General features: G+C 52.7%; 1 protein-coding gene across 29 annotated transcripts in view; it reads right to left on the reverse strand.

Moving 5' to 3' along the window:
- AGAP1 (ArfGAP with GTPase domain, ankyrin repeat and PH domain 1) overlaps positions 1-27,058 on the reverse strand; it is a 524,640-nt gene that overhangs the window by 369,842 nt on the left and 127,740 nt on the right. For 19 of the 29 annotated variants that reach the window (XM_072719114.1, XM_072719112.1, XM_072719108.1 and 16 more), the window contains exon 1: positions 10,122-11,070. The exons of the other annotated variants lie outside the window; for them this stretch is intronic. In XM_072719114.1, coding sequence (XP_072575215.1) covers positions 10,122-11,055 — 934 coding nt within the window. In that variant the 5' untranslated portion in view covers positions 11,056-11,070. Of the gene's footprint in view, positions 1-10,121; positions 11,071-27,058 lie in introns of those variants that run through there. 29 annotated transcript variants of the gene reach the window in all.

Here is a 27,058-nt window from a genome sequence, read left to right on the forward strand (position 1 = left end):
GGGCGGACAAGGCGGCTAACTGCACTGGGAGCAGCGAGCTCAAGACCACAGCACTGGACGGGAAACAGCGTTCCTCCAGGGTGTGTGCTCCCCTCCTGCGGGGAGACCCGTGAGAGAGTCGGGGTGAGTGTAGGAGGAGCAGCAGACTGAGCAGCTGGGAGGAAAAGAAGAGTGTGTGGCCACCGAGTCCTGAACCGCAGCCGTGGGTGCTGGTCACCCCACCCGGTGCCACGGCCCCGAGTCAGCCCGGTGTACAGACGGGCAGTGCGCCCGGGGTGATGCAGTGAGTGACGGAGTAGGATAGGACTCTGGGCACAGCCTCTGGGGGGCCTGCAGCCTCTCTTCCCACTAGCCCGTGCCTTTCCTGACGAGGCCTGAAGGTGACACCCTGCATGAGAACTGTCAGAACAACACTCCCGATAAGAGGACGACAAGCGCCACAGGCTACCTACCAGAAGGCACACTTTGAGCATCAGAACCCGTCAAAACATATGTCACCTGCTGCCACGCAGAGACAAAGCCTCGGGGAGGCCAGACCTCTGCCCTCACCTGGGTCCCCTTTACGCAGCCCATGGGGGCATCCATCACACAGCACTGCCCAAGACTGGTCCAAATGAACAGACCCAAAGGCACTGCCTAATCCCGCAGCTTCCTGAGGGGCTCCTGGACCCTGATTCACAGGCATTCACGCTCCGCACACGGGCATTCAGGCTCAGGCCCCACTCCATCCCACCACCACTGGGCTCAGGCCTGACGCTTCCGCCACAGCCAGACCAAAGCCCTAACTTCTGCCCAAAGCTGCCCAGTTTTTAATCTTTGAGCCCCTGTCCACGGACAAAGCAGATTTTCTCCATCTTACGCATGTACCTCAGCACCTCTCCTCAGTCGTATGGGTGAGGGTCCCTACAAGGAAGCCCAGCCCTGGAGCCAGCTCCCTGCGCTCTCACCTCTTACATTTATTTATTTTTTTTTTTTTAATTTATGATAGTCACAGAGAGAGAGAGAGAAGCAGAGACACAGGCAGAGGGAGAAGCAGGCTCCATGCACCGGGAGCCCGATGTGGGATTCGATCCGGGGTCTCCAGGATCGCGCCCTGGGCCAAAGGCCGGCGCCAAACCGCTGCGCCACCCAGGGATCCCTCACCTCTTACATTTAAACCCAAAAGGCCTCTCACACTAGGATTTCTCACAGGTACTAGTGATGAGCATGTTCTGTTCTAGCAAACGGTCAAGCTCGGTGCTTTTATCAAGGCAGTAGCACTGTTCGGAGGGTCCCTGATGCACGAGGCCGCAAGACCAAACGCATTCAGTCGAGCCCGTGCTGGTAGCAACGTGCGGTACAATCCTACTCGGGACCCAGGCTAGCAGCGGCTCCCAGGGAGCCACTGATCACAGGGTCAACAGCCAATACACTCGCAACCGTCCTGCGTCCACGAAGACACTGTGTCTGTCACTCCCAGGGTTCAGCACGTTGCACGAGACAGTCAGCACTTCATCATCACACAGGCTTTGCGTAAGAGGATCCTGCTGAACTGCAGGCCAAGGGAAGCGTCCTGAGCGCACGGGACGGTGCTGGGTTAGCCTATCAGATGCATTATCGACTGAGGACGTTCTCAACTTACAACGGGCTTATCGGCACCTTGCCCCTTGCCCCACCGTTAAGCCGCGGAAGATCTGTACGTAAAAAAGCGAGTCAGGACGTCGGCTTGAGAGCAACACAGGTCCAATGACACCATCTGTGTCATTACAGTTGGGAAAACCTAAATATTACAAGATACTGTGGAATGCTCCAAGTGATCTTTATTACAAAATACTTCACCGAATAAACTTGACGAGCATGTCATACCAGGGCCATATCACCACCAAGAGCACGATCAGTCACTAACACGGGAAGGGGGTGTCTTCCTTCAGGGACACGGGGCCCTCTGCTCTTCACGCAAGGCTGTCGGGCTGCCAGCCCTCCCGGGGGAACCAGGAACAGGGACAAGGAGAGGCTTTCTGAAATAAACACGTCCTTGGCTTGGATCAGGAATGACATGAATCCATATGTGGCGGCGAACAGTGAAATCTTCTAGTGACATGAATAAAGAAAGGGGTGGAGGGGGGACGACACCATAGAAAAAAAGGGGACTGCTCTCCTGGCTTCTGATCTGAAGGCGCTATGGCAGTCACTGAAAAAGCAGCAGCTAAAACTGCAGATTGTGAGAAACACAGGGTGACGTACTGAAGACAAAATACGAGGTGGATTTATACTGGCCGTAGCCTGGGGAGGGCACTTGTCCCACCCGGGGAAAGGCACATCTCACAGCACCTGTAAATCCAAGCACATCCACATATTCGGTACTTTCTATCCCTGGGTCTTTTGCAAAACCTCTCAGAGGCAGTAATTGCAAAGCAAAGCCGATGCCGTGGAGCCACACGGCTTAGCGCGCGTTCTCACGCCCACCTCCGGCCTCCCCGAGAGTTAGCCAGGTGGGGGGTGAACGCCTTCCCTCAGCGCAGGAGGCGGATGGGGCTCAGCGCAGTTACGTGACACATGGGGGCACGGTGCTAGCCTGCGTGTCGCAGCCAAGGCCAGACTAAACCTACCGCACCGACTCTGCTTCTCCACACAGCAACCGACAATCTCCCAGGCCGCGTAGAACATTCCTTCTCGCCACCTCTGTGGGATCACTCACATGCCCCTGAGTCGGGGCACCAAGAGAAAGTAGCAAGGAGGACATGCTCTGATGCCACGCTCAGACGTCCGCCACCACCCTGGTACAAACGGCATCAGGAGCTCCAGGGGCTCAATGGCCCAACAGGAACCCAGGAAGTTCTAGCCGGGGGGGCAGGGGGGCAGGGAGGGAGACTCTTTCTGGGCAGCAGAGCTCTTATCACCTCTCAGATCAGCCAGGAGAAGAGAACAAGAGCCCCAGTGGGGGCGGGTTTGCAGACACGCAAGAGGACGAAGAAATTCCTTGGAGCTTGGGAGAAAGTCACTTCCTACGAGAACACCAAGTACAAAAGCATCAAAATCCTAGATCCTGAAGGGACTCTTGACCTTAAAACTGGGATGAGGCTTTCTAAGCCCCCAGACAACAAACCCAGCACACCTTCCACATACCCTGCCGGCCGGCCTAGGCTCGGACACCTCCAGGGACAGGAACTTTTCACATGAGAAGGTAGCCTGTTCCACAGTGTGAGAGCTTAGGAAGTGCCTGTCTACTTCTGAGGCAAAAATTCCTTTCCCTGGAAGTTTCCCTCGTCAGTGCTGACTACTGGGTCCTTCTCATGTCTGCTTCTCAAATACTGGCAGACAAGTCTCCTCGCTCCCACGCTTCCCTTTCAAATGAGAAATCTCCAGTGTCTTCAATGAACTCAGCTTCCAGAATCTTCCATGAACCAGATCAAGAAACCAGATTTGGTCCCTACTCTTGAATACAGGAAGGATCAGAGTCTCAGAAGGTGGGGATTCTAGTTTGGGAACTGAAGGCATCAGAAGAAGGAGGCTCCAAGTATCTGGGAGCTACGGATGAGCTTGCTGCATGGCATGGAAGGAGACAGAAGCAGCCTCGCTCCCACACCAGCAACTGTGCCTGCTTCTAAGGCAGCGGGACGTGAGCTGTTGGAAAGCAAATCACAGGTAAGCATCCCTAAGTCCAGAATCCTGTTTCACATACTTCACAGACCGACTAGTGTTTGGTTGCTTTAAAGCCCCTGCTAAGGGCACCTAGGTGGCTCAGTGGGTTAAGCATCTGCCCTTGGCTCAGGTCATGTTCCCGGGGTCCTGGGAAGATGGAGCTCCTTGCTCTGCGGGGAGCTGATGCTCTCTCTCCCTCTGCAGCTCCCCCTGCTTGTGTGCTCTGTCAAATAAATAGAAACTTAAAAAACAAAGCCCTTGCTAAATGAACAGGAAGGTACAAACTGGATAAATCCCGGCTGTTGCCCCATCAGCTGAAGAAGTGGCATCTGAGTGAGTCTGATCTGGGGGAGGAACTGGAGAGAATGGGAGCCGCACCAGAAAGGCTGGGGGCATCGTGCAGGGACTCCGCATTCTGGAGTTGGTCAGCAGGGACCTCTGAGAGCAGCCCAGGCAGGGACAGCCACAGAGGGGACACAAGACTCCCTTTGACGACCATCTCAAACAAGTGAGCGTCCGCTCCAATGACCATGTCCCACTGGCACTCAAAGACAATCCACCGAACCAAGGGAGCAGTCCCGCGTGCTCACCCAAACGAGCGGCACGCCGTGGCCTGCAAAGTCTTGCACCTTCTATCACAGCAGAAACAGATTCAGGACTTGGTACGACCCCCAGCAGAGGACTGTGCAGGAAAGTGACCTTCACTTCCCCTTCACTCCTGCCAACTGAAACGCGCCTCTTATAACGATCTGCGTTTGTTAGACAAGGAGAGGCCAAAGGATCCCTTTCACAAGCCTCTCACTAAGGCGCCCGGTGCAGAATGAGTGAGCAGAGCGGTCTACTTTCCAACCCAGAAAATCTGATTTTCTCCATAAGCTCTGAGTCTTTAGATCCATCAGTGATGTTAGAATCGAAACCCAACTGCAAATAATGGAAATAGCGAGAGATTATGAGAAAACCAACCAAAGGATGGACGGAGACCAACATATGTTTAATTATAGAGGCATGTATGTTAATCCTTACTTAACAGGAGTGAAGAGGACTGATGTGAATGTCTCTGTCAACTGAAAAACCTAACCAGACACAGAATTTCCAGGGCCGTCACCTACAAACATCGACACCCACAGCCGACTCGGATTTGAGCTGAACAAAGCCCAGAGCGGAACTATGGCGGGCAGATGGTACTTCTCTCAAAATGATCCAAAGACAATAATCTCCCTTCTTTTTGCTAATCTGTTGACCTTAATACCAATTCTGTTCATCACCTGGGGACAGAACTACAGCTGTACATACTTTCTCTCTCAGTCACTGTCCTTTATAAAGAAAACCTTTATTTACTCTTATTTTACTGTGACATCATTTTAAATTAATGACTGTTTCAAATCATGAAAGTGGAAAAAGAAAAAAAACAGCCTAAAGGAGATTTCCTACTATAAACAAACAACTTATGCCAAAAACAAAACAAAACTCATTGTGGAAGCTGTAATGTCCTTTCTTATGCTTGATGTTGGTAATCATATAGATTTTTTTTTTAATGTCTTATTTATTTATTCATGAGAGACACAGAGAGAGAGAGAGGCAGAGACACAGGCAGAGGGAGAAGCAGGCTCCATGCAGGGAGCCCAATGTGGGACTCGATCCCGAATCTCCAGGATCATGCCCTGGGCTGAAGGCGGCGCTAAACCGCTGAGCCACCCAGGGATCCCCGCTAATCATATAGATTTAAGGAACAGGAATGACTTCTTAGATGTTATTTACAGAAACTCCAACCAACCTGCTGGTGGAGAATCTTCTCTTTTAAACTCCTAGTAATCCTGCAAGACCCAAAGCATTTTATCCCTCTGTGAGGTCTTCATTAACTCCTTCTCCGGCTCAAGAGCAGTTGCTTCCCTTGTTGTGTCCCCTAGTCCTCTCAGTAATCTCACTCACAAACATTTATTGGCTCTTATTAGTCTAAGAGCCATGGTGCCTGGGTGGCTCAGTCAGTTAAGCATCTGTCTTCAGCTCAGGTCATGATCTCAGGGTCCTGGGATCGAGTCCCACATCAGGCTCCCTGCTCAGTGGGGCGTCTCCCTCTTTCTCTGTCTCTCCTCACTGCTTCACATGCACGCACATTCTCGTTCTCAAGTAAAATTAAAAATCTTAAATAATAATAATAATAGTAATAAATCCAGGAGCCAACAAGCACAGTACTCTTAACTCCGTGGTAAAAAGAGGAATAACATGGGTAATGCCCAGGAGGGATCCACTATTAGAACTGGCAAGTATGTAAATGAGGTTATTACTACATACTGGGATTACCAGCGCTCTAACAGAGGTATGTTGTGCAGAGAAATACAGTCATACCTTCCCCTAAGTATCCCGTGAAAACTGTGATTTGTTAGAACTTCTCCATCCCCCAAAAGACTATCGGGACTCCAAGAGACAGGACTTATGCCTTAATTAGCTCTAGCTCCTTCCTCCTGTTCATAACATACCACAGAAACTCAATAAATATCTGTTAATACAACAGAAAACCTTGACAACTAAAAAAAAAGGGGGGGGGGGGGTTAAGTATTACCGGTGGTTAACAGTTGAGTCTTCCACTTCCAAACAAAACACATTTATTAATTATATAACCAACCAGATTTTGTTGCAAGGCGCCAACTGATGTGGTAAGAAATTTTAAGACCTCTCTTGCAGATGTACTTTCAAACATTTCTTTGGTGGCAAGATATTCCGGGCCCAGGCTGACCTAAAGAAAGGTGCTAACAGGTGGGTATGCGGAAACATGGACTCCACGTTGAGGAAATTAATGCAGCAAGACACCGTCCAAACCTCCAGGGCCTGCCTAGAGCGTCCCTGGCTGACCTTTGTCGAGGCAGCTCTGCCTGGATCCCAAGTGGGCTGCTCTGTTCTCCAGGAAAGCAATCTGACCTTATACAAAAACAATGAAGATTTTCCTAAATTACCATCTAGAGTCATTTATAAAAAAGCATGTGATTTCCCAAATACGGACTACATAATTAGTTTAAAGTGTTTCAAACGAGAAACTCTGAATTATACTGTATCTTTAAAATCACGTATGTCCTTTTCAGCAACAAATCAAGTTAAAAAATAAAAATGTACCAAGTTATTTCAGTAATTTCTATTTCATTTAATCACTGCTTCCTCTCTTTCTCCTCTGAAGGTTTTCCCCCCTTAAACTATAAAACAGTCTATCAAGCTGCACAAGCTGAGCGACAGAAATGAAGGAAATCAGAAATTAAAGAACAAAGCCACTCGTAAAAAACGTGCTGTCAAAAATCAGCTATAAATTACTAATTTAAAAAGCTAACCTCAGTCAGGGTTATCAATGAATCACTTTATTGCTGCAATCAATCCTGGAGGACAGCAACAGAATATCCCGAAGACACTTGCAGCCCTACATGAGCACTGCCTGCAGCTGGTTCCAGGGAGTACCGGCAGGCAGGGGGAATGCAGACAGCATGTACCAGGAGTAACACCCTACAATGTAATCAATCACTTATTAGATCTTTTTTTTTTTGCATTAAGTTATACTTGTGTCAACAGACTCTGCCCTGCTACATGGGTATCACGTAATAGGAAACTGCCCTTGATCCGACACAGAGGGCTCGGAAACATTCTGGGGCCTCCAATGGTTAGAAGGGGGGGAATCAGCCATGAGTCTCTGGGAAGCAGGTGTGTAACAGTCAAAGGAAGCAGAAAAGCCTCAATAGGGATTAAAAGGTACAAGAGAACCATCCTACAAAAGCAGGTGCTCCAATCTTTTCATCTTAAAGCCTTAAGAATACAGGAAAAACCATATATGCACGTGATGTGTAAGCCTGTGTGTTTTAAAAGACTGTCGTCCTTCCCCACTGCTAGTGTAGGTACCTCGTCTAAGATGAACCACGCAATTCTAAGAAGCCAAGCAAACTATCTGACGTAATAGTTACTTGTTTTTTGAAGTTATCTTCCCATAGCCAATTCACAATTTAATAGCTGAAGGAGCCGAAGGAAAGGAAAACCTGCCTCAATGACAAGCGTCCTCTCATTTCCTTTATACTTGAAGGAACTTCAAATTTTAATACATTGGGGCCCAAGACTTAAAGAAAGCTAGAGATGCTATTCATGATGTATATACTGCGTTTTGGTCTCAGAATAGTTCTGAAATCCACAAAGGGCTGAAGATGGAAGCTTTATTCACAAATGCTTAGAAGACTCTTAACGGCAAAGCATATTTATCATGCTGAATGTGAGCATCTCAGGCTTTGCTGCACATTATTAGTGCCTGACTGCGGAAGGCTGCCCCACTATCCATGCGGTGTTCTGTAACACACAGCATTTTACCTTCCTAAGATCCGAATTTTCTAAGTCTTGCAAGCCTACCCGGCTCCATGGTTTAAGAAAGACTTTGTGGACCTGTGCCCTATGGACACAGGGAAATTGAGCCTGGGTTCCACTGCATTGAAGTGTTATTACTTCATAGCATTTTACCTTAAATTCAAAACCTCATTTAAATAGCACCTAATTCTGAACAATTTATATCAGAGGAAGCAAATACAGAAAAAGGTAAACAGTGTAATAAAGGGGCTGCATGCACCTTTGTAGTAAGAGCCACGGACCTTACCAAACCTCCAAAACACAGGCCCTGCTCCAGGCCTTAGAGCCAAAGGCAGGTGAGAGATGTGGCTTTTTCTGTGATTACCTAGAACTTCAGAGTAAAGTGAGGTCCTGGAATTCGGACTGTGTGTACTATAACCCAGTCCATTCACATTCAGTCCTTCCACACAACCCAGAATGCTAACTAGTGATATGTCTCAGGCCAAAGTAATTCCACCCCGAGAGGGGCTGGCCACAAGAAACAAACAAACCAGGCATCACTATGATTATTACTATTATCGTCTTACACCGTCCTCGAGGGAAAAGTTCCAACACACTCCACACCTCTACTTACCAAATCTATTATCAGCCCATCTGACCAGGGCACCAATATCCAAACCCCAATATTTCTAACTTGCAGCAATAGGCAGCACAATGAAATGTGTTCAATCTAAATCATGTGTGTGCATTTCCCATCACCCGCCACCCCCACCACGGGTACTTGTCTGGAACCCAAGCAGCTAATTACTATTTTCACCAAACCCAGGAAAACAAAGACCCAGCCTGCTATTATAGGTAGAACCCGGCCCTGAACTTCAGGAACACAAAGAACAGCAGTAGCAACTTGACACAAACCAACTTTAACCAAATAACTCTTCATTTTTTTTAGAATGGTAAGGGCAGGCAGGAAGGGATGGAGTCAGGGTCCCTTCCCAAACATTCCAGAAGAGCAGATTAACCCCCAGATGTGCATGGCAAGTTAAACTAATGCAAGCCTTGCACGTAACTTTCCGTCACAACCTTACCGGTAAAAAGAAAATTTCAGATTTTAACTCTACTACCCTGTACTAGATGCTTAATTTCAAATATGCTCTATCACATTCTGAGGTTCGTCGGAGGCATGTTACAACCTAACATTAGGGATCTTCGGTTTACCTTAAGAATTCTTTGCGGAGGTGGGCGATTTCTTTGTAACAGCTGTTTGAATACGCAGCCTGGGCAGTCAGCTAACTGCCCAGGGAGGAATACTGTCTCCCGGTGTGGTCAGTCACCAGCTGAAAATCTCTAATTAAAAGCCCCATGCTGCAGTGCTAGTTCACCTACCTCGCCTCTCGCAGCAGCAGGGTTTGCTAATCAGCACAGGCATGCTACTAACGACTTCTCGGTGGTGACTGTAAGCGGACAGTATCTCTCTCCACGCCCTCCACCTCCATCCAACAAGAGCAGGGTGCAACAACCCAGCACCTCCACTCAGCCTTAGCCTCTTCCCTGTAGGGTGATGACCCTGCACCCGCACTCAGAAGGGATCTGCGTTTTGCAACTTCCGACCTCCAAACACCACCAGATTATCCAACGCTTGCAAGAGAACATGGTCACACCTCCCTTCAAAACCTTCGCTAACGAGGTCCCTGTCGGAGGGCACAGGACAAGGGGGAAGTGAAGTTTTAGAACAGGCTTCGGGGTTGTGATTATTCATCCTCCCTGGGTGGTAGGGTGCGTTGCTTGCACACAGAAATCGGTCCCAGCCTTGCCCTCCTGCTGCTAAGACACCGGAGGCTGCAGGGAGAGGCCTGCATCCCTGACCACCACCGGGATGCAGCATCTTCAGCAGGAACCCGAGAGAGGAGAGCTGCCAAAGCATGGCCCTCACAGATGGCAGCGCCTACGAGGGGGGCCAGGCTCGGGGAGGGAGGGAGGAAGCAATCAGCCCAGAGGAAGGCGGCTGCTCCAGGCCGTGCAGCGGCACCTGTGCACCAGCCCCGGCTGCAGGGCCGCGCCTCCCGCGGCGCACAGGTGCCCCCGCCGCCAGCGCACAGCGGGGCCCGCGAGCAACGCGCAGCGCCCGCCGTGGACGCGCCCCGAGGGCAAGTCCCGCGTGGGGGCTCCCGGGTCCCCCCCCCGGCCGCGCTGCCCACCTCTGCGCGGGGACCCGTCGATGCTCTCGGCGCTGGACGAGTGCGCGTCGGCCGGGGCCCGCCGCAGGCTGCTGAAGTAGCCGCGGGCCCGAGCGGCGCCGGCCCGGGGAGGGGGCCCCGCGGCCGCGCCGTCCCTGCGCGCGAAGATGCCGCTCAAGAAGCGCAGCAGGCGGTGCTCGGAGGCGGCGGCGCGCGCGCGCTCCAGCCGCTGCAGGTCGCTGTTGTCCAGCGTGCGGTGCTTGCCCCGGCCGCGGCCCCCGCGCGCCCGCTCCGGCAGCGCCGCCCTCTGGCTCAGCACCTCGCCCACGTCCAGGGTGTTGCGCTTCTCGGCCGCGGGCTGCGGGGCCGCCCCGGGGTCCGCCGCGGCCTCGCCCCCGCCCCCCGGCGCCCAGCCCAGGCTCCCGGCGCTGCTGTGGCGCCTCCCGCCGCCCGGGGCCCGGCTCCGCGGCGCCTCGGGGCCGCCCCAGTGCCTGCAGCTGAGGCTCCGGCGCAGGGGCGCGGCCCGGCCCGTGTCCGCGTCCGAGTCCGCGTCGGGGCTGCCGGGCGCCGCCCCCGGGGCCGCGGGGTGCGGGGCGCGCGCGCAGGGCCGGAGCCGCCCGAGCTCCAGCTGCCCGGTGCTGCGGGTGCGGAAGGTGCGGGGCGCCCAGGCGCGCGGCCGGCGGCCCTCGGGGTCCTCAGCCGCCGCCGCCGCCGCCTCCTCGGCCTCGGCCTCGGCCTCCTCCAGCAGCCGCCCGGGCGCGTCCGGGGAGCGCGCGGGCCGGGGCCGGGGCCGGGGCCTGCGGGCGGGGCGCGGGGCGTCCAGCTGGTCCCTCCGGACCATGGTCACGGAGATGCGGTAGACGGTCCTCCGGGGCGCCCCGCGCGGCATCGCGTCGGCGGGCGGGGGCGGGGGCGCGGGCGCGGGCGCGGGCTCGCCGCCGTCCAGCAGGTACATGTCGCGGGCGCCGCGGCCGCCTCCAGCGCGCCGCCCGCCGGGGCCCCGCCGCCTCCAGCGCTCCGCGGGCCGGGCCGCGCGGGGGGGCGCGGGCGGGGGGAGGGGAGGGGAGGGGAGGGGAGGGGGAGGGAGGGCGCGCCCAGGGGCCCACGCCCCCCGCCGGCCGCGAGGGCGGCGCTCAGGCCGCGAGGTCTGCGCCCGTGGCACCCGCCGGCCGGTGCACCGCGGGGCCCGAGTGCGGGGGTCCGGGCCCGGGGCGCCGAGCCATGGGGGGGGGGGGGGGTCAGGCGCGGGGGCGGCGGCAGGTGCGGGCGCGGCGCGCGGGGCCCGGGGCGGGCGGCGGCGCCCGCGGCTTCATTGTCTCCGGCGCGGGGCCGGCTCGCGCCTCCAGGCCTCCGTGCACCGCTCGGCGCCCCGCGGCCCCGCCACTCCCGGGCCGGGACGCGGGCAGCGGCGCCGGCTGCAGCCGAGGGCGGGCGGGCGGCGGTTTAAAATGGAAACGCGCGCCGGGGCGGGGCGGGCGGGCGGGGGCCGGCGTGCAGCGACCGTGGGCCGCGCGCCCAGCCCGGCGGCCGAGTCCCGGGAGCGCGGCGGCGGCGGCGGCGGCGGCGGGAGCGGCGGGAGCGCGGCCCGCGGACACGCACAAGCGCCGGGCTGGATCGCCGCCGCGCGGACCGGAGCCTCGGGGGCCCTCCCGGCCCTGCGCTCCCCCTGCAGCCGCCGGGCGGTGGCCTGCAAAGCCGGATCTGCGGGCCGCCCCTCACCTGTTTACCTGGAGGGCCGCAGAGGATGCAGCTCAAACAAGGACTTCCCTAAAGAGCAGGGTTCCTCCGGCGCAGGTTACTCACACACTTGTGCTTGGAACACACTTGTGCTCTCTCTCTCTTTCATGAGTAAATAAAGTCTTTTTTTTTTTAAGGGTTTTTTTTTTTTAATTTTTTTTTTTTTTTTTTTAATGATAGTCATACAGAGAGAGAGGCAGAGACACAGGCAGAGGGAGAAGCAGGCTCCACATAGGGAGCCCGACATGGGACTCCATCCTAGGTCTCCACGATCAGGCCCTAGGCCAAAGGTGGCACTATACCGCTGAGCCACTGGGGCCGCCAGATCCCATTCCTTTTTAAGAAGATTCTTCAGAGCAGAGGATTTTTAGAACAGGGAAAACACTCCATATGACACCATAATGGTGGACATGTGTCATTATACATTTGTCCAAACACTTAGAATGCACACCAAGGGATCCCTGGGTGGCGCAGCGGTTTGGCGCCTGCCTTTGACCCAGGGCGCGATCCTGGAGACCCGGGATCGAATCCCACGTCGGGCTCCTGGTGCATGAAGCCTGCTTCTCCCTCTGCCTATGTCTCTGCCTCTCTCTCTCTCTCTCTCTCTGTGTGACTATAATAAATAAATAAAAATTAAAAAAATTTAAAAAAAAAAGAATGCACACCAAAAGTGAACCCTAAGGTACACTATGGACTCTAGGTGATAACAACATGCCCTCGTCAGTTTAGCGATCGTAACAAACGTACCACTCTGGAAGGAATGTAGGTAGTGGAGGAGGCTATGCACGTGTAGGGGCAGGAAGTATATGGGAACCCTCTGTACCTTCTCCTCAGTATTGCTGTTCACCTAAGATGACTCCAAAAAATAAAGCCCATTAAAAAAAAGGTTATGGGACGCCAGGGTGGCTCAGTGGTTGAGTGTCTGCCTTCAACTCAGGGTGTGATCCAGGAGTCCTGGGATCCAGTCCCACATCAGGCTCCCTGCATGGAGCCTGCTTCTGTCTCTGCCTGTGTGTGTATCTCTCTCACTCTCTCTCTCATGAATGAATAAATCAATCTTTAAAAAAAGATAAAAAAAATTTTTTAAAAGGTTGAAACATATCTGACCACCCCCAGTGGCTGTACCTAACTGCCACAATCATAGGGTCATTGCAAGCTCTGGCACCCAAGGGTTCAAGAGGAACACCTCTGACATCTCCACAAGTGCAAAGTTAGAGAACCCTCCCAGGACAGATCAGTCTTACCTTCACAGTTTGGATAAAAAGCCCTCTTTGGTTAAGACCCGGGAACCAGCAACTTCCAGAGTGGGAGGGAGATGGATAATAATCAGCTATTACAATGACATTCCCCGAGCCCAGCAGGTTACGTGGATGCGGAGGGCTGAGAGAGGGTGGGTGCCTTCCCCAAGGCTACACAGCTCGCTGCTGAGAGCTGAGCCTGGGGTCACACTGCCTGTGCCCATCATCATGCCACAGAGGCGTTTTCTGACTTCGTAAGCATCAGCATTTACTTTGTTGACCAGGAAGAGAGAAATGTGCGAGTACTACTGAGCCTGGCACTAATCAAATGTTAATGATCTCTACACCTAGCAAGTTTCCATTTACTCATTCACTTCTCTACTTGTTCATTTGCTCTTTAAATATGTGCTGGACACCTACTGCAATACGACGTGGCGAGAAGACAGTCTCTGTCCTCAAAGAACTCAAGAAGCTGTGAAACAGTGGTCTTTTCAAGGTCTTGTGATTTAACATAAAGACAGGGAGGGAGGTAAGAGGACGGGAGACAGAGCAGCGCCCGGCCCCAGTGGGTCTGCAGGGTGAGCACCACTAGCATCGGGTGGGGTTTACTGTTTGATAGATGTAGCTGTGTGGACAGAAAGGTCAGGCCGGATTTAAGGGGAAACAACGGAACTCGGCCATGCAGAGTGGCAGGGACCTCTCTCCGTGAGGGGCCCTGGTGCGATCGGAACCCAGGACTCCTAACTCAGCCTGGGATCCACTCTCACTTTTTAAGACCAAGGCAACCTTCAAATGTTGAGATGCATTTTTACTATGAAATCGGCCCAGGATTAAGACATAGATCTTCTGGTCATCTGAGCCCAAGGTAAAAAGTAAAAGAGAATTCCTTAAGCGCTTGAATCTTGAATGGCTGGTGTCTTCCGACTCCTGCCAGTTGGGCTGTGTACAATCCAGCCCAGGGTTTGTACTTTGCTGTCGGAGGATGCAATCTGCAGAGTAGAAGATTCCATTTGATCCACCTTAGATGACTCCGAAGCTCAGATGGTGCTGAATGAGGGAACCTCTTTAAGCCACAGCCCCGATGTTCACTGGCCCCTCAGTGCTTTCACCTCCCCAGAAAGCATTTATCTCCCACACCAATCACAACGATTCCACACCAGGTCTGACAGTCCAGCTAGAAAAACCCGGGAGAGACCCCTCTCCCCACTGCCCTGGATACATGGGCTCTTCCAATGCAAAGAATCAGAGGCTCAGATAGATCTTGTCACTCCAAAATCTAAATCCCCTTTTACGCAGCCAGACCTGCCTTTTAAAAATAGAAACAGTCATGCTCTATGTGTTCAGATGGCACCTATGCTTTATTTTTCTGCTGCTTTTGAAAATGACCCCTTTAGACAAGCATTTCTTTAAAAAAAAATTTTTTTTTTCTGTGCCTTAGAATATTATCACCATTTTGGCTTATTTAAAAAAAAAAAAAAAAAAAAAAAAAAAGCCTGTAGTTGATCTCACTACTCCATCAAAACCAAATAGCCGGCAGGCAGGCAAGCAAAGCCTCAACGCTGCAGAGGGTGCAGTGCGTGACACAGAGGGAGTACAGAGGGGTCCAGGGATGGGGGGCACCCTTATGCATACCCCCACCGCATCGCCTCCTGCAGCTGGCCTCGCTCCCCCATTCTCAGTCTACGGGACCTTTTGGCCACCCTCCCATGACCCCGTCCTGGGCCATTTCTAGCTAACCATAAATTAAACATCCTCCATGAGAATATTATTTTCAAGTGTTACTAGAGCCTTATTTAAAGGAAATCTCTGGTAGTCAGCTGAGCCATCTGCTACACAAGCCGACTTTCCAAGTAACAGAACTTGCCAGCTAGTGATCACATCCACGGTATCTTAGCAGAACCACGTGTGGGCCCCCGCAACCAGCCAGCCACTGACCTTGCCCAGGCTCTGCACACCCACCCCAGGAGCAACAAAGCACCTCCCCCAGTTCATGGCATACTTTAAAGACCACTTTCTGGCAGCAGGGTGACGAAAAGATACAGATAGAAGCAAAAAGAAAGGCATTTGTGCTAAACCAACACTTCCCTGATTGACCTTTAGGCTCGAGACTCATGTCTGGTCACCAGGGGAGGAAGGCTTTCTGATCCAAGATCTACCGTGGTGCTGGGCCTCTGTAGACTGACGACTCTGCGATCATCCCTGCCTGCGCTGAAGTCATTAGGGGCCCCATTTCTCATTGTATAATAAGCTCAAAGTTAAAAGAGGAGCCATGAGGGCAGCCCGGGTGGCTCAGCGGTTTAGTGCCGCCTTCAGTCCAGGGCCTGAACCTGCAGACCCAGGATCAAGTCCCGTGTCAGGCTCTCTGCATGGAGCCTGCATCTCTGCCTCTGTCTCTGTCTCTCATGAACAAATAAATAAAATCTTGAGAAAAAAAAAAAAAGAGAGGACCCATGAAAGAGAGAAGGACCTGTCAGAGAGGGACCAGTGTGCTGGGTCGCTAAGGCCAGGACATCCTGAGTCAGCAGGAAGAAAGAGGTCCCTCCAAGCACCTACATCCTACACCTACACTTTTCCTCAAGGACCAACAATGATGCCGCCGCTGCCAACAGAACCTTGCATGGTCCTATGTGTATGAATACACAGATCTTGTAAGGCAGCACTTGTGCTCCACACTCTTCCATTTTAACAGGAGGCCCTACAGTGTCCCCTCTGTGGGCAACGCCACCAGGCCCCAGACACAAGGAGTCAAAGGTCAGCAACTACTTATCAAAACCAAATCTTGGGGCGCCTAGGTGGCTCAGTCAGTTAAGCATCTGCCTTTGGCTCAGGTCATATTCCTAGGGTCCTGGGATTGAGTCTAACATGGGGGGGGAAGGGGGCCCCTGCTCAGTGGGGAGCCTGCTTCTCCCTCTGCTTGTGTTCTCTGTCAAATAATTTTTTTAATCTTAAAAAAAAATCAATGAAAAAAACACTAAAAGAACAAACAGCAACAACAAAACGAATTTGGTTTAGTCGACTTCCCATCTGAAGGCATCCGTAGATCAGAGAATCAGGCAGCGTTGTGCAAAGCAGCCAGGACATGGGCACCTCTGTGGGAAGGGTGAGGCAGAGGAGTGAGAGGCACTCTCCCACCCCTGATCCACAGTACCCCAAGCCCAGCCCAGTGCCCCACAAAGGGCTTCTCTAGGGAGCCCTCCCCTGATTCTGGACCACAGATGAACACTGCAAGATGCTGATGCTCAGTGAGCACACTTGTGTGGGGGGCAGCCAAGATGCTTGCACTTTGCTTGCCCACGATTCTTGCAAGGCAAATACAAAATGTGGCTCCGAGCAGTCTGTGACCTGCACTATGACAGCAAGAGGCCCACCTGCTCATCCATTTTCTGCTTTCCAGCAGGTAGACGGCAGCATGAAGCACACCGACTGCGCCCAGAGCCTTCTGCTCAGTGATGGGGGCACTGGGAGGTAAGGGGACTGAGAAGTGTCCTAAATAACCCGACATCAGCAGAAAGTGTTTCATGTATTCATTTGGGGAATATAAAAAATAGTGAAAAGGAATAGAGGGGAAAGAAGAAAAATTGAGTGGGGAAATATCAGAGAGGGAGACAGAACATGAGAGACTCCTAACTCTGGGAAACGAACTAGGGGTGGTGGAAGGGGAGGAGGGCGGGGGGTGGGGGGTGACTGGGTGACGGGCACTGAGGGGGGCACTTGATGGCATGAGCACTGGGTGTTATTGTGTATGTTGGCAAATTGAACACCAATAAAAAATAAATTTATTTTTTAAAAAAAGTGTTTCATGTGACAGGAAGGACGCAGGTAAGCAGGTGGCAGAAAATGGCTATTTCTAGCTGAAAGATTCAAGAAAGCCTTCAAGAAGGAGGTGGCGTTTGGCATTCATGCAGGCACAGTGGTCGGCCTCTGCGCCCCAGCCACTCTGGGCTGGCTCCTCCTTCATGGACAGTCTATCCTGTGTATCGCAGGATGTTGGGCAGCATCCCTGGCCTCCCTACCCATGCCAGTGTACCCCTCCCCAAGTCATGACAACCAGAAACATGTGCAAATATTGCCCGTTGTCTCCTGGGGAGCAAAAGGTCACTGGTGGAGAACCACTCACTGCTCCAAAGAGATAAGCAAGGTGTGCTCGTGTGAGAAAATGAGCAGTGGCTCCTATGTCTTTCCGACTTTTCGTTTTATTATTTTTTTGATGCAACTGTTTTCTCTTGCCTCTGTATATGATACTAAAAAGCTCGAGATAGGGGATCCCTGGGTGGCTCAGTGGTTTGGCGCCTGCCTTCAGCCCAGGGCATGATTCTGGAGTCCGGAGTTCGAGTGCCACATCAGGCTCCCTGCATGGAGCCTGCTTCTCCCTCTGCCTGTGTCTGTGCCTCTCTCTGTGTGTCTCTCATGAATAAATAAATAAAATCTTAAAAAAAAAAAAAAAAAATCTCGAGATAGTCCCTCTGTTAAAAAAAAAAAAAAAAAGCAGCAGCAGCAGCAATTATTTCCAGGAATCCTTCCTAAAATTGGGAGAACACCAACCATTAGAGATGAGGCCACTAGCAGTCCTCATTCTGTGAAAGACAAATCATCAAGTACAACTAGTTTAAATCAGCAAGTATCACGGCCATGATTAAATTGTTGGAAGGGGGGACGGGGATTTTTTGTTTTACCCACGTTCATTATTTTAAATTCAAAGCAACAGAATGTTGCTTCATCAGAAAAGGCCCTAAGCACGGTGCTTGAAGACTTCGGGCCGCGAGCCGCGTGCGGAGGAGACAGGCCGGCACTGCCCAGGCCTCCAGAGAGCGCCGGGGAACCGCGACCTCAGGGAAGCTCGCTGGCTTGCCCTCCGCCGAGCTCCCACCGCCAGGAGCCCCCGCGGGGACTTGTGCCAGGGCTGGAGCGGCCTTGCCGCACTGTCTCCCATTACTCCCCACCGGGTCAGGCTGGCACTGCTCACACACAGTGTCTTCGGAGAGCGGGAACCCGGTTTCCACACCGCGAGCGAGGGTTAGAAGAAACCCTAATCCCACGCACTGTACAGACAAAGCAGCTACTTCCAGGGGAGCAGGAGAGAGATTTCCCCACACACTCTGGCACCGGTGGGCCAACAGGAAGCATGTAAAACCAGGCTGAAAGCTCACACGCCCTTCCATGGGCCAAGGAGATAAACGTCCTGATTTTAAAAATATGCCACCAAGAGTCGCTTAGTGAATAGATTCTCACTCCCAAACAAAGGAAACGGTCAGAAATTTCTTGGGGGTCTCTCTTGCCACACGCCAGGCACAGGTGACTCAAGATAAAATTAAAACCAAATGCATTAAGCGTCACTTTGTGGTCTGTGTGGCGACCACAGCCCGCGCCACCGATGGTCACTCTGGAGGTGCTGGGCACTGGCTGAGGCCAGAGCATCTCCTCGCCGGCCCCACTCCCCCCGGGGATGCTCTGCTTTCCTCGCCAGCCTCCAGCCCTCTGGGGAGACGCAGCTGAGGAATCAGAAGGGTTTAATCAAGGGTAACATGCAACTGTGCACCTGTCCCTTGGACAGCTGCAAAGAAGCTCTGGAATTTGTGTGGAGAAAAACCAAGAAATTCCTCCCAATTACCTAATCTTCCCAGTCTTCGAGTGCACACAGGACCAGGCCTGTCTGGCGGCATTTTCCTCGGCAGGACCCACCAGAAGAGATTCTTCTAATGATACCATCTGCACGAGCATCTTCCTACAGCCGTTACAACCAGAACACAGGGAAGAGTCTAATAGCGATGCCGCCCCCACCCCCCACCCCCCACCCCGAAGAGCCTCCCAGAGTGGAAACAAATACCACAAGCTGTCAGAGAACAGCCACCTGAGCATGTCTGACAACTTCTGGATGCCTACTAAGTCTGTCTGTAGATGCACGGAGCCCCCCAACCCGCCCAAGATTAGTGAAGTCCAGGACTTCTATGAAAATAAAAAATCTTGGCCACAAATAATGCCCTGAGAATTTCTGTCCACACCATTAGAAAGCTCAAGAAAAGCCTATTTTGGCAGAGTTATCACTTCTGCATCCCATTTGGGAATTGGCTGCTGAGGTATCTGGAAATCTTTTATCTGTGCCCGGGGGACTTGAAGGTTTGATATATTTCTCTCTAAACGTGGAAAACAACATGACTAAGATGCCTGTTCAAAGCCCAGACGCACTCCCCCCCCCCCCAGTCAGCGGTGGGGGGCACGTGACCACCCTCCTGCCTCTATTAGCCAATGTGTCACCGGCCCGGTTCCCTGGGGTGGAGGATACACTCAGCACAGGCGCTGCTGGCAGCAGCCACCCCCTCGCTAGTTAGATTTGCATAAATGCTCCCGAGAAAGACGAGAAGTGGGTCATGGGGACCAGTTGTGACACAGTAAGATGAAACAAAACATCCGTGTCTTCTCATCTGCTCGCCACGCACGGCTCATCAGCAACCTGCCTGCGGGGAGCAGGGGGGAGGCGGCCCTGCGGCAGGGAGACGCCCCGGCCTCCTCCCCGCGCCAGGATGTCTGCTGTGCTAGGCTGGCCACCTGGCTCCAGAATCTTCCACGAGGGAAAGTGGAGGGATGACAGCAACAGTGCCATGGCCAAACAAGCGGGAGGGCTCCGGCATCTCTGCTCACCCCACCCCCGCCCATCATCGTCTCTGTTCCTAGGAGTGTTGCTGCCCGTGGCCACGTGGCTGCTTGGGCACCAGCACAAAACTTCCCGAATCTGGAGAAGGAGGTTCATGGCCCCTGCAGAAACTACTGCCAGTGGGTCAGCGGCAGCCCCCAAAGACTCCAAACTGCAAAGTCCTACAGCCACCGAAGACACTACTACATGGCTTGGCAGTGAGTGGACACAGAGAACTGTGATGTACGTGCCGTGCCCTGGGGCCCTTCTCCCTGTCCCCGCCTCACAGACACCCCAGAGGAGGTGCCGAGGGGTGCGGCATCCCTGTGGGGGGCCAGGCCACACTGTCTCCTGCACTCAGGTGGTCCTTCCCTTCACTAGTTCCCGCAGCCTTCTCCCAAGGTCATGCCCTTGAATTAGCCAACACTGGCCACCCCACGATCTTAGCCCCTAACTATCCCCCACCTGGCCCACAACCCTCCACGACAGCTGTCCTCTTTCTAGCACTTCCACTCCTGCCGTCAGGAGGCTCGTGTAACACCCCTGGCCCTTCCGATCTGCAGGCCTGTCTCTATCCAGCACAGGCCAAGACACACCCCTGTCTCCTTCACCTACTGCTGTCAGCCCCTGATGCCTCCGACACCCCACCTGGGCCCACCCCAAAGGTGGCACCATTCATACACTCCAACCCGCAGGATGGGTGCTCCTCAATATGTGTCCATGGAGCAGCCTGGACCTGGGACTCCAGCCTCCCACCCCTCCCCTCCGCATCTCTAGGAGACTCTTGTGCATGCGCAAGTGTGGGAACACTGAGTGTACATCCCGGGGCCCCAGTGCAGATGCTCACACAGCTGAGGGGTGGAGCACCGGCACCCTGCAGCCCTTCCCTGCAGCCCTGGTCCCCCACATTCCCATTCCAATGATCTGAGCCTCCAACCTGCCCTGAAAACATGGGGGTACCACACCCCGAGCTGCTGCACTCTGGGCCTCCCAGCCATACTCGCCGCTCCCACTCGGAGTTGGCAAATGGACCGTGTACATCAATCACGATCCTCTCCTGTCCTTCAGCCAGCACTGAAAATACTCAATTATCTCCCACTTAATAAAAAACAGAAACAAAAGCCCCTCCTCCCCGTGTGTGCCCTCCGGCCCCCTCCCAAGCTCCTCCCACCTCCCCCGAAGAGTGCACTTGGCTTCCTGCCTTTATATTCCATCCTCTTCATCCTTCCCTGGGCTCCCAGAGCAAGGGGACAGCCAGCCTTTCAACCCTGATGGAAGTTTTAGGCCACGTTTCCACTCAGAGAGTCCCTGTCAGCTACAGAACAGAATGCCCACTCCTTAACTGGCTTGCCAGGCCCCCGAAGGTCCCCAGCCACCTCCTGCTATGCAGGGTGGCTAAGGCGCTGAGCTCTAACGCCAGAATGATGCAAACCCTGTGTGACCTCAGGAAAGTGACCTTGAGTCTCTGAGTCCAGTTTCACTTGGCAGTAAGGCCATGATGATAGTGGAGATGTGACAATGAAATGTGATGATGTATATGAAGCATTTGACCCAATGTTTAGGACAAAGGTGGGCTGCCTGCTGCCTCCCAAGATCCTTCATTCCAACACAGCCAACTCCCATCCAGTCCTGACCATACCATACCCAGTCTCCCCACAGCCTCCTGCTGGGGCTTGCAGGATCAGGGGAGTCCTGCTCATCGCTGGGGCCTGGGCCACCCCTTCCCAGTATCAGTCCTCCTGCTCTGACCCAACACTTGCCCTTTACATAACCACCTCCTCTAGAAGACCAGGGTCCTTGACACAGGATCAGCAACTTTATCTCTAAACCTCAGGCCTTATCAGTGTTCTGCTTAATAAATGCTGCCTGGTGCTTAACTTTACCCAATCCAGGCAGCTGATTCAAGATTAATTCTGGAAGGGAGCAGTAGTGCCTCGGTCATGTTGCAAGTAATAGCAGAGGTCAGCTAACACCCCTGTTTACACTGCTACACCACACAGCAGCCCCCCACCCCCCATAAGTTTATCTACAAAGTCTCTAGCAATTAGGGAAATGCATGGAGAGGAGGGTGATTCATTCCTTCCCCTGGCCACAAAAATCCTCCACTGCGGCTGATCTTGGGTGGCTGCCCCTAGAAAGCATGCCCCTCCTTCAGTGGACTTGAAGCCATGTCTGGGGGTGGGGAGTTTCCAGAAGTGTGAATGCCTAGGGGAGCAGTGGCTTCACTTCAGAGCTGGTCAGAGAGGAGGGGTCTAGAGCCTGGAGGAAGCTCTCCAAGGAGGGCTCCTGCCCTGCCTACCCCTCTAGCCTGGGTCATGCTGATGATACAAAAGCAGCAGACATCCCAGGATAGGGGTGGTCAGCTGGTTGGCCAAGACTCAGTTAACAAGGGCTACCTGCAGGGCACTGGGCCTTTACTGACCTAGAGGAAATGCATGCCATTGATCCTGGTGCTCAGGACACTTATGAAGAACTTGAAGGGCACCTGAGCGGCGTAGTCAGTTAAGTGGCTGCCTCTAGCTCAGGTCATGATCTCAGGGTCCTGGGATTGAGCCCTGAGTTGGGTTCCCTGCTCAGCGGGGAGTCTGCTTCTCTCTCTCCTTCTGCCCCTCCCACTCAACTCATTCTCTCGAAAATAAATAAAAATGTTTAAAAAAAAAAAAAAAGGAACCAGAACCCTTGAAATAACTTAGAATTATTTACAAGGAGAATAATAATGGGCCTATCCTAGAGTTAATCCAAGGATCTAATAGCCTGGTCCTTGGCACCTGGCACTTTAGAGGTTCTCAAAATAGGGACACCTGGGTGGCTCAGTGGTAAAGTGTCTGCCTTCGGCTCAGGGCATGATCTTGGGTGCAGGGATTGAATCCCATATCAGACTCCCTGTGAGGAACCTACTTCTTCCTCTGTCTATGGCTCTGCCTTTCTCTGTGTTTCTCATGAATACATAAAATCTTTTTTTTAAGTTTTTAAAAAGTTCTCAAAATCATGTTTTCATTTTTCAAACAGCACACTGAGGGAAGCTGTCAGGAACTGCAGTGGGACCCTGCACAAGGCATGGATGGCACTCTGGGGAGTCATCCACAGAAAGGGCTACACTTGTGTGTGCAAATACCACCCCACTGTACCCTGACTGTCAAAGAATTTCCAGAGAAGCAACAGCTAGCACTGGACATTTCTGGGCATAAAACAGTGACATTGGGCAACAAGATGTTCACACAAAAGTACTTTTTCTTGGGAAGAATGCTCTAGGAAATCAGGAGTTCGTGTGTAAGGAAATGTAACCCTTGAGATGGCCATTTACCCAAGTACGCTACCCAGACTCCCCACCGTCTCACGCCACTGCTCCAGAAGGTTCCAGCATTCACATTACGCCCCTGAATGCCACAGCAAAGGGATAAACGTGGGGCCTCAGGTGCTCACACCACCTCTGCACCACGCAGGTGGCCTGGGTCCACACTCTGCCGGCCTGGCCAGAGGCAGCCTCACTCCTAAGAAACAACACACAGCAGTGGTATGGCCAGGCTTGGGCAGCCGTGCAAGCAGCACACCTTCGGCTCACCTACTGGCTTACAGGCGAGACAGGAAAGCATTTTACACTGACTGAAGATTCACAAGCCCAAAAAAACCTCACTGTGTGGGGCTATGGCCTACCTGAGACGGTCAGCCTGGGCTTAAAAGGCACCAGGCCATCAGCAACCCCACCATCAACCCAGACCTTCAGGCACCTCTACCTAGAGGCCCCAAGGGCCTGCCACCCAGACCTTCCCTCTGCAGCTCACAACCGCCCCCCCCCCCAAAGGACCTCAGGGCTCAGCCAGACCAACCCTCAGCCCCTCTTTCCACCCCTGGCCTAGGCCAAGGCCAGGCCCAGCTGGAGGCACCTCAGAGATATCAATTCAGTTAATTCAGTTTACTCCTCCAATGCTCCCAAGAGGTAGGGATTATCGCTATACCTCTTTTTCAGATACAGAAAGCTGCATAGAGAGGTAGCAAGGGGGCCCTGGGCCTCACCCTAAGGGGTGGAGCTGGACTGGAGGTCAGAGGCTCATCAAATCACCAAGCCTACCCAAGGGGTAAGGCTGACACCCCACCACCACCACCCTCTCCCCCCTCCCCACCCCACCCCACCCTGCATGTGGCCTGCCTCTAAGGAGAGCCCAACCAGGTCTCCGGATATGCAAAGGGAGGCCACAAAGGCAGTCGGAGTGCCAGGAATAAAACTATGAAAGAGCTTTGCTGGAGAAAGTCAGAGCACGTCCTTCCTCTGGGCTTGAGGGGCAGGGATGGGGGTGGGGATGGGGGTGGGGAGGGAGAGAAGGGGGAAGGGAAAGGAGAGTGAGTGTAAAATGTTTTGGGAGCAGGCAGGCAGAAATGGTGGTTCACACACACGTCCCTGGCCAACTTCAGAGGCACAGGGCACTGAAATATCCAAACAGACTGGGGGAAAACCAGCTCCTTTTTGTGGTTTTTTTTTTTTTTTTTTTTTTTGGATCTCAAGGACAGGTACCAGTTCTGAGGTCATATTACCCCTTCAAGGGTTCCTGGAAAGAGAGTAAACCCTGGCTACCCCTCTCAACCCCCCCCCCCCCCAGCCTCAAGCTGGCTTCTGCTTCCACCCAAGACTCCAGGGCAGCCTCCCAGGAACACCAGTGAGGCCCCGAATCGCGACATCCACTGTCCAGTCCATCTGGTGGGTCCGCCTCCGCCTGTGAGCCCTCCTAGGGCTCCCCAGTGCCCTCTCAGCCTCCCCCTCCTGCCCTTGACCCTGACCCTGGAAGGCCAAGGGAAGTCTGCCAATTGTTGACCTCCCTTCCCTAAAGCGGAAACACTCACTTATAAATAAGCCATAAATTCTTACCCTCAGACACATTCCGGATATAATTAGATCAGTACAAAGGCCTGGGCGCTTGGAAAACTGAGCCCTTCTCAGAAGACATATAGACCTTCTGAGGTTAGTCAACTCAGTACCTCCAAATGTAGCATTAGTAGCATTATTAGTCTAGAGCAGGACCCTCGTCACCTCTAGTAACAAAAGTCATTCTGTTAACAGAAAAGGTGCACACAAACAAGCAAAAACGCTCTACAAGAGGAATAAAGGAAAAACTTCCATAAATATTTCATTGGTTTCAATGACCCTATCAAGACAAACATTTCAAAGTTCATCGTCTGCTCCGGCTGCCTTAACAACGTATTACAGACTGGGGGGTTTAAGCAACAGGAATTTATTTTCACAAAGTTCTGGTGGGTGGAAGTCTGAAGTCAGGGTGTCAGCAGAGCTGACGCCTTCTGAGGCCTCTCTGGCTTGTAGACGGCGTCCACCCCGCAGTGTCTTCACGTGGTGGTGCCTCCATGCCTCTGTCCTAATGTCCTCTTATAAGGACACCAGTCACACTAGATTAAAATGAAGTCACTAGGATGGACCCTAATTTAACAACTTCTTTAAAGACCCTGCCTCTAAACAGTCATGTTCTGACATTCTGCGGGGTTGGGGGCTAGGGATCCGACTTACGAATTTGGGAAGAACACCATTCAGCCCACGACAGCGCCATCATGATCAGCAAATAACAATTCTTTTTTTTTTTTTTTTTTAAGATTTATTTGAGAGAGAGAGAGCATGAGAAGGTGGGAGAGGGGGAGAGGGAGAGGCAGGAGCCCCACTGAGCAGGAAGCCCGATGGAGACTCACAGAGTCTTTGACTCCTTTCTTGTGTGCCATTATGTTAAACTATTATTAATATATACAAAATCAAGACTTTAGGTTTGAAACTCTCTTTGTTTTAAATGTAGCTCCAGAAATGAGGATATGACTGCCCTACAAAGAAGGTACATGTCTTTTTCAGACCCGAGTATCTCTTTCCATAGTGGTAAAAAGACATCAAGATAAATGAAAGCAATATTCTCTCCCATGTGGTATCCTCATTAGCAATTATGAGCAGGAGCGCGCCCCCAGGCCAGTGGGAACAGGGGCTGCAGTCCTGGGTCTGGCTGAGGTCTTTTTTTTAATTTTTTTTTTTAAGATTTTATTTATTTATTCATGAGAGACACACAGAGAGAGGCAGAGACACAGGCAGAGGGAGAAGCAGGGTCCTCGCAGGGAGCCCAATGCAGGACTCGATCCGGGGACCCAGGATCAAGACCTGAGCCAAAGGCAGACGCTCAACCACTGAGCCACCGAGGCGTCCCTCTTGCTGAGGTCTTAAAGAACCACTTCTACATCCTTGCTGGGAAGAAAAAGACATGCCAGGCACCTGCCTTCCTGGGACACAATGCTCTCTTCAGTTGCCCAAGGAAGTTTGTGCAGCATTGCTGGTCACTTACTAGAAGCATCGAAGCTCTGACAGCCTTGCCTCACTTTGCACTGCCTGGCCCCACCTTCTTCCTTAAATCTGCAGACCAAAGACCAAGCAGGAGCTCTTGCCAGAGATTCATCCCCCCAGAGCATGCAGGACAGAGCCTCACTGCCCCTCACTGGGGCAGAAGAAAAAGAGTTTGGAAATCTCCACTGAAGAAACTCAAGCAAGAATAAGCCATACTGGGATCCCTGGGTGGCGCAGCGGTTTGGCGCCTGCCTTTGGCCCGGGGCGTGATCCTGGAGACCCGGGATCGAGTCCCACGTCAGGCTCCCGGTGCACGGAGCCTGCTTCTCCCTCTGCCTGTGTCTCTGCCTCTCTCTCTCTGTGTGACTATCATAAATAAATAAATACATAAATACATAAAAGAATAAGCCATACTTTTTCAAATGTATCACAAATATATACATATATGTATATACACAAACATCCATATATGTGATACTGTAGACTACTTCCCCACAAAGTACAGAGTCCTGCTCCAAGGAGACCAGGAGAGCGAGACGAGAACCACCTACTCTGCTCTTCTCAGATGTAGCTGCTGTGCTGGGGACCAGACACACACACACACACACGCCACCTGAGAAACATCATCACTGTTACTAGCTGCTCAGATAAAAGCACTCAGGACTGTTCCATTATCCCCATCAGCTTTCACTTTTGGAGCCTGGGGGTGCGGAGTATTAACAGTGGTAAAATAAAGGGGAAAGGACAAAAGTTACTGAGAAGTGAGGCCATCGAGGCTGGAAGGAGACCGAGCCATTCAGATATGATGCTCGGACTCCCAGGGAGATCCCCGGGCATCGTGGGCACTACCATTCCTAGAAACAAATTCAAGACACGTCACTTTCTGGTTTTGTCTCTGTCGTGGCTTCCACCCTACTCAGGTTATTAATACACACTGCGAAGAAAGCAAACACCACGCACGGTGGCCGAGTATGACCTCCCAGGGGAATCAAGTGCTTTACGGAACAAAAATGGAGGCAGTGACCCTTCTATCTTC

The sequence above is a fragment of the Vulpes vulpes genome, chromosome 9 (genome assembly GCF_048418805.1).
Source record: "Vulpes vulpes isolate BD-2025 chromosome 9, VulVul3, whole genome shotgun sequence".
NCBI classification, from domain to species: domain Eukaryota; kingdom Metazoa; phylum Chordata; class Mammalia; order Carnivora; family Canidae; genus Vulpes; species Vulpes vulpes.